Source organism: Pygocentrus nattereri, chromosome 2, assembly GCF_015220715.1.
Source record: "Pygocentrus nattereri isolate fPygNat1 chromosome 2, fPygNat1.pri, whole genome shotgun sequence".
NCBI classification, from domain to species: domain Eukaryota; kingdom Metazoa; phylum Chordata; class Actinopteri; order Characiformes; family Serrasalmidae; genus Pygocentrus; species Pygocentrus nattereri.
In genome coordinates this window covers 27,118,763-27,126,276 of record NC_051212.1, presented here as the reverse complement: position 1 = coordinate 27,126,276, position 7,514 = coordinate 27,118,763, and the positions used below count along the sequence as shown (strand labels likewise).

General features: G+C 41.7%; 2 protein-coding genes across 4 annotated transcripts; one reads left to right on the top strand and one right to left on the bottom strand.

Moving 5' to 3' along the window:
* The first annotated feature begins 257 nt into the window (after nucleotides 1-257).
* On the top strand, nucleotides 258-4,181 carry badb (BCL2 associated agonist of cell death b). Its single transcript, XM_017709919.2, has 4 exons — nucleotides 258-533; nucleotides 1,912-2,055; nucleotides 2,609-2,808; nucleotides 3,536-4,181. The coding sequence occupies exons 2-4, from the start codon at nucleotides 1,920-1,922 to the stop codon at nucleotides 3,674-3,676; spliced, it is 477 nt and encodes a 158-aa protein (XP_017565408.1). The 5' UTR covers nucleotides 258-533; nucleotides 1,912-1,919; the 3' UTR covers nucleotides 3,677-4,181.
* A 28-nt stretch (nucleotides 4,182-4,209) lies between these two features.
* Nucleotides 4,210-7,450, bottom strand: zgc:101765 (uncharacterized protein LOC450036 homolog). Of its 3 annotated transcripts, none has more exons than XM_037534780.1 (2): nucleotides 7,432-7,450; nucleotides 4,210-6,092 (listed from the first exon to the last, which is right to left on the bottom strand). In XM_037534780.1, exon 2 carries the CDS (start codon nucleotides 6,075-6,077, stop codon nucleotides 5,211-5,213), a length of 867 nt encoding a protein of 288 aa, XP_037390677.1. In that variant the 5' UTR covers nucleotides 6,078-6,092; nucleotides 7,432-7,450; the 3' UTR covers nucleotides 4,210-5,210. The 3 variants fall into 3 exon arrangements, with proteins under 3 accessions (XP_037390677.1, XP_037390676.1, XP_017565407.1); XM_037534779.1 differs by having other exon boundaries at nucleotides 7,329-7,437; XM_017709918.2 differs by lacking the exon at nucleotides 7,432-7,450 and adding an exon at nucleotides 6,348-6,482.
* Between the last annotated feature and the right edge of the window lie 64 nt (nucleotides 7,451-7,514).

Genomic DNA, 7,514 nt, shown 5'->3' with positions numbered 1-7,514 from the left:
AACGTTCACATTAGTGTTTTCTGGTTTTTCATGTGTAATGTTATTAATGGTAAAATAGGTTTCTTTAGGACTGGTTTATCTTACAACACTCTGCATGTGCCTCTCTGTCATGGAAATATTTAAAAATGCGTTTTAGGACAAAATCTTATCTCAGACCATCATAAAAATGTCTCAGGAATCAGGAAATGTACTCCATTCCGTGTAATGAGTGTGACGTAGCAGGTCCTGGCGGTCATAAATGTTTAGGACGTCTGGTTCCTCTCACCACCACTGTGAACAGTTCTCACTCGTTACGGTTCTCTGGATGGGCACATTTCACAGCACACTCTGAATGCCTTCGTTCACATCATATTAAATGTTTAATTACGCCGTATTCTGACACATAGCACATAGTTCTCCTTTAAAGGTCTTGACTGCTCAGACGCCGTGATTGGTGAGAAGCCACAGAAACCCGAAGACACACAAAGTGTAACGTTAGTGTCGAAGGACGCGGATCTGCGACTCGGCTCCGGACTGTCAGTCGTCCTAAGTCGGTGAGAGACATGATACTTGGCTGAATAGTCCACTCACTCTTAAAACCGGTGCAAGCTGACGGTACAGTGCAGGATAAAGATAACTTCGAGTCAGCGAGACCGAGAACTTAAAGTAGCGAGGCTAAGCGAGCTAGCTGGTTAGCTTGCGAGGTAACTTTCAACTAGCTTTGTTTATAGTTAGCTGCTGGGCGGTTCCGTCCAGCGAGACCGGTCGTCGGCTCAGATTCTGTATAGAAACATTAGATTACTGCCTTTAGCTGCTCAAGTTTAACTGTTCCTGTCTGCTTGCGTTGCAGCATCATTATCATAATTACTTTAGCTTTCTCACTGAAACTAAGCTATTTAGGCGGTTGTTTAAGCGGAAGTTGCTAACGCCAGATAGCTAGGTTAGCGAAGCTGGTTCATATTTCATACGTCTGATAAGCAGTAGAGTGTTTACAGGTCAGTGTGGTTAATGTCATCAATAAAATATATACGCCGATGAGCTGCTACAGGGTGAAACCGACTCAGACTCACTGAGTGATTTGACTCTTCAGGTTTGCGCACCACAACGAACAGCAACCAGCAGACATTAACTGGGATGGCTGTGAGGTGTTCGTATCTAAAAGCTGATGGCCTCTGATTGCTACTACTGCTGTCTGTTTCATGGATCTGTAAACGGTTCCTTTTAAGTCGAGACTAAGTTAGTATGCAGAAAGAGCTGAAAGGCTGAGAGCTGTAGATCATTTCTGCAGCTCATCACTCTTCAAACCATGGCAGCTGAATGAAATGGCCTCATCGCTGCATCTGTGAACTCCTGAAGTATTTGGCTCAATAACTTGGTTGTGAGGATAGAGGTGACTTTTTCATTTTAACCTAAATAAACGTTTGTCTTGCCCTGTAGCACTGACTTAAAGACAAAGTCTTTATCATTCTCAACTGATGTGAGAGCACTATACCACTTTATACTGCCTGACAATAAACAGTACACATAAGACTGCTTTCACAACTGTTCAGTTAAATAATGTCACTGTTATAGCAGAACCATCATTTTTTTAGGAAAAGGCAGCATGTTCAAATGTGATGAATTGTGCATTAAAATGGCATAAAATACTTGTTCAATTCATTTCCATTCCAATATATCTCCACAGTTCTCGTTGTATATGCTTTTCGTTTCCTGTTTACTCATGATACCCATCACCTTCAGTGAAGAGGAGATTACTTATTTCACATCTGTTGCTGACTGTAGATCAGCCATTAGCTAATTTAGCACTGAACTAGGCTTGTAACAAATTGGTGAGGAGGATGAATATGTCAAGCAAAGAGTCTATTAAAGGTTTTGGTCAGGATTACTAAGGATTACTGTTACTTGTGTTGAAACACTGATTTATTTTTCTAGGTTTCACAATGGCTCATATGTTCACATTATCGGACGACTCAGACACATCTGAAGATCTAGGAGACGCAGACCAGCCAGAAGCCAGTAAGAGAGCTGAGCTGTCACAGTCTGGGCAGCACCCACTTGTTCCAGAGAGATTCAGAGGTGAGTCAGTGTCTACGCTAGAGCTCATGGGAAGTGTGCAGGGCGTCATCTACTCTGTATCCAGGCTGCACCCACACAAAGCGGTACAGCCCCCAGTGAAAAACAAATGATCTATTTTTGTAAATAACGACTCACCTGTGGATAGGTACTGAACAAACAATTTGTCTACCTTTAGTGACTTAGGAAACTTTTTGCCTTATATTCAGAAAATTACAAGTGGAGAATATCAACATAAGCAACATATTAGCTTTTAGAAAAATCAAGTTATTTAAATTGCTATACATTTGATTCATATTTTAATCAGATGCAATTATGTAATTTATTACATAACAAATTACTTGTATTCTGTATTGGCAGGTTAAAGACTACCTTTGACTTTTGTCTGTTTTGATGATAAGATGGGAATGGGAACCTTTTATCAAATTTTCCTCTAAATAAATGTGGTAGTGATTAAAAGGTTGCAATCTGCACTTGAAGTTACAGTGAGTTATGAGTGAGACGTAATTAAACAACATATAAAACTTGTATTATTGTGTTTTTTTGGTTGTAATAGAGTCAAGGCAGAGGAATCACTCTATGAATGAGGATGCCCTTCAGGAATCTGGGGCTGTGAGACATGGAGATGGAGCTGCAGATGGAGACTCTTTCCGCCGTCGCTGTCGCTCGGCTCCCCCTGCTCTGTGGGCAGCAAAGAAATATGGCAGACAGCTGAGGAAGATGAGTGACGAGTTCGACACCTTGCTGGACAAAGGGGTGAGAATTGCTAGCTAGAACACAAGAACACAGAAATGTCGTGATAGAGCCGGGCAGCTGTGAGAATCAAACATTTTCCAGTTTTGAAGAATCATAAAGGCAGAGCACTGGTGTCCTTTCTTGGTACATAGTAACGCCGATTGTTTTTATATCAAATGAAATTTGAAAGAGTTGCAATTTTATCCACAGCCTACATGATCAACAATGTTCTCTTAGGCAGGGAATTTAAGTTTGAATCCATCTGACACAGATCTCTTCAACTACCTGTAGACGAATCAGAAGCAACCAAACACCCATGTGCGGTGTACACCTCAACACTGCCACAACTACTAGGCAATCTGGTGCACTACATTCAGCGTACAAGCCTCTGTCCAGAAAAAAATGGATGTGCTGATGGACTTGGCCAAAGCATAAATAATCTCAGTATAAATAAGTCACAATATTGGTCAGAAAATCACAATATATTTTCCCCAAATCGTTTAGTTTCACATGGAAGTGTACAACTCTGCACAAATTGCTTTGCTTTTAATTTGACATATGCACAGGTTGTTTATCCATTCATCCTTAAAGCACATGATTTCAGTTGAAAAAGCTAATGTTGCTAGTTAATGAAAGCAAACTATACTAAAGCTACCTTACATTCATTGATGGCTGCATTAGCAGTATGTGTTAGTAAGCAGTTTTTGGCTGATCTATTCATCTCATCTTTAAAATAATCATTTATCAGATGAAGAGAGTGAGGAGTGCAGGTGCAGCCCGTCAGATGCACGCTTCCCCCAGCTGGTTCACCTTCTTATGGAGCCACAAAGAGTCAGACTCTGAGGCCAGCAGCAGTCTAACAGCTCCAGACACCCGTCCGGCAGAGTGAACGAACAATGGATTACAGGACTGAAGGATGGTGTTGTTTTTGTAGTAGTATATGTACAGGAAAAGAGATTGGTGTAAAAGGAGGAGGTAGTTTATCGGGCAAGATGGAGGCAGCTCATCCGCTGTGGCGACCCCTAAAGGGAGCAGCTGAAAGAAGAAGTAGTATATACAGGAAAAGAGAAAATGGACTGAGAGCCAGTGGACAGATGTGAAGGACTGATGTTCTGTCTTGACTGGCTAGTTTAAAACCTTCGCCTTAAGTAAATGGATATTAGAACCCCTGACCAATCAAACCATTCAGAAGTTGTCTTCCTATGACCAGCATATGCCGTGTCTGAGAGAATGCAGACGATGACCCTTCCAGGGTCTCTCTTCCTGTGGAAAAATTATGCAAACCACTTTGTACGAATGATCTGTTAGAAGCATTAGACAATGTCATTCACTGCCATTTTCATGGCAGTATTATTAAGAAATGTTTCAGATAGCCTAATAGAATCAAAACACATTATTGTGGACATAGCCATTCAAGCGCTATTTACCTTTTATTGTCCATTTTAATGGAATTATTTTTAACAAATGAACATCAGTGTGAAGATTCCTGTTGTGTATATTGTGTTGTGCATGAACATTTTTGATTTATTGATTTTTTTTTTTTTTGACTATCATTATACTTTATTTCTAGGTTGTTTACAGAGTTCTAAAAAGGACTTTGTACATTTTTGTGCTCGTTTAATCTTTTCCACTATCTGTGAGCTATAAAATGGCTCTTTCTGTGATGTTGCTAAAAACAAGTGGAAAAAAGAGCCTTACTATCATCACTGGTATTACTTGAAAATGTAAATATCAAATGCCTTTTATTATTATTATTACCACTACATTCTAAAAATTAAAAAAACTTTATCTAAAGAAGTGAAAGTGCCTGTTTTCTTTCGGCCAGTCTTTCACACCAACAAGCACCCAGAAATTTGTTTATAGATATTGAACGGGGGCGGGGGTCCACATTCATATTGGCATATGTGATCTTTCATACAAACATTGAGGCATAAGACAACTGAGATCATGAACATTGCAGTGAGAGCAAAGGTTACCAGTCATATCTGTACATGTTACACACAAAGATAAAAATGTCATAATACATCAATCCAGTTTCCCAGACATGAGTTCAGCCTTGTTCTGAAGTAAATTGCAGTGTTAATGGTTACTCACTATTGGGTATTTATTTTAGGCTAGAATTTGGCTTAATATGGGTCTGTGAAACTAGTTCTACATGTTTATCTTTACTCTATAGATTAACTTTTACTGTATTGACCTCACTGTGCCATTATCTTAAACTATACTTAAGCATTAGGAAAAAACATCTTAAATTATTAAAATTATCCTCTTCAAAATTCTTTTGATTTCCCCTTCAGAAGGCAGATCATTTTAATCTCTCAAACATTAAAAATGATTAACTATTTTTTGATAAAGCAATCTGAAAGTCACATGTCAGAGGTATCATCCAGGGTTTTGGCACTGAAGAGCAGCCAGTAGATGTTCTAAATCACCAGTGAGGGGTCCCAGCAGAACTTTTCCCCACAGTCCAGAGAAGAAAGCCTTGCCATGTTGCTGTCACTGAGCTCAAAGTCAAACAAACGGACATTGTCCTGCACCCGGTCAGGCTTGGCAGATTTTGGCAGCACAGGCACATTCTGCTGCAAAGCCCACCTCAGAAGCACCTGAGCTGGAGTTCTGCCACATCTTTCTGCTACCTCCTGAACAACAGGGTCAGTGAGGAGTACCCCGGTGCCCAGCGAGGAGTACGCTTGGAAACAAACCCCACTCTCCTCACACAAAGCCCTAAGCTCCTTCTGAGCGTACCTCGGGTGAAACTCCACCTGTAGAACAGCCGGGACGACTCTGCAGGCCTTCAGGAGCTCCTGCATGTGCTTCACAGTGTAATTTGAGACTCCGATGGCCTTGAACTTTCCCTCCATGTGGAAGTCCTCCAAGGTTGCCCAGCTCTGAGAACGGTTCTTAGGGTTTCGCTTATCCCCCACAGCTACACCCTGAGTACCAGGCCAGTGAATAAGATACAGGTCAATATAGTCCAGCCCCAGCTGCTCCAGGCTCCTCAGACAGCCATCTCTGGCTTTGGCACCCTGGTCTTTTGGACTCAGTTTGCTGGTTATGAACACATCTGCTCGTGAAAGCCCATGTTTGGGCAACAAGGTGTGAAGGGCCTGGCCAAGGTCTGCTTCATTGCGGTAGACTGCTGCTGTATCAAAGGCTCGGTAACCTGCTGTTAAGGCAGCATCCACAGCCTGGTAGGTGTCCTCAGGACCACGCAGACGGTATGTGCCCAAGCCTAACAGTGGCATATGAGCCCCGGTATTGAGTAGGACAAAGGAACTGTGGTCAGTCATTGGGAATTGAGGCACCTGAGAACAGAATGATGACAGAATTTAGTTTTGAGAAATATAAAGTACTCCACTGCAAAAGACTGTTACGAAATCCATGGAATAAAGTTTTCATCTTTAACTTTTATCATTTTATCTTTTAATCCAGTTTTACTATCTGAAATTCACCAATAAACTAAACAAAACTGGATTTAGATTTTTAGCATGTACAACTTCAGTTCTCAATAAGAATTCATAGCTTTTCCCAATTCATCAAATAGAAAGAGCGAATTTTACTAGTATGAATCAAATTTTAACATCCATCCATCCATCCATCCATTTCCTAAGCCGCTTCTCCCTCAGGGTCGGGGGGCGCGGCGGGGGTGGTGGTGTGCTGGAGCCTATCCCAGCGGTCTTCGGACGGAAGGCAGGATACACCCTGGACAGGTCGCCAGTCCATCGCAGGGCAGACAGACAGACACAGACAGTCACTCACACACTCACACCTAGGGGCAATTTAGCATGTCCATTTGGCCTGACTGCATGTCTTTGGACTGTGGGAGGAAACTGGAGAACCCGGAGGAAACCCACGCAGACACGGGGAGAACATGCAAACTCCACACATGCCATGCTGAACTTCTTATTAATACATGCTTTAACTGATTTCTGCCTAGTGAAACTCGAACTGTCACAAATTCAGTTTTTACACGTAAGAGTTAAATTTGCATTATTTTCAGGAAGAAACTGTGAACTGAAAAAACAGCTTCTACAAAGCCTCTAATATATTAACTGCTCCAGAACATTGCTTCTCAATCCGAGTCCTGATAGTCCTGACGACTCTTTCCATCTGTGCTGCCTACAGGAGCGCTAGAGATCCACTAACGTTAGCACCACTGTGGCAGACGTTTTAGATGTCCCATCACAACTGACGATGCAGCTAATCATTAAATGACAGCACAGACTGTACATACAGTCTACGGACGACAGATATGGTACATGAGTTAACGTCGGTTATTATTGAACGCTCTGCAGGTTGAATTAAAACATGGCTACTGTAGTTTAGCTAACTACTTCAGTTATTTTGGAGCAGATCTTCTCAGTCCTGGTCCTGGAGTACCACTACCCCTCTACCCAGCGTGCTGTAGCGTCTTTCCTGCTCTAAAACACAAAGATCACCTCATGGATAGCTTCTTATTTCAGTAATACCATTTCCACAACAGCTACATGCTAATTCAACCTACAGGCTGTCCAGATAACTAAATCGGATGACTTTTTTACGATTTTTATACGATTGCGGGTGCGTCCTGCAAGTACGTCCTCCGTATAACGATGCTTTTCGTATCATTTAATTAAACAGTAGCGTTTAAATAAATAACGTTACACTAAAAACTCTAGTTCAGTTCCCCGCCGACAGTCACGTGTAGTCCTACCTTAGTCATGTGATGATGTGGGTGGAACTCTGGT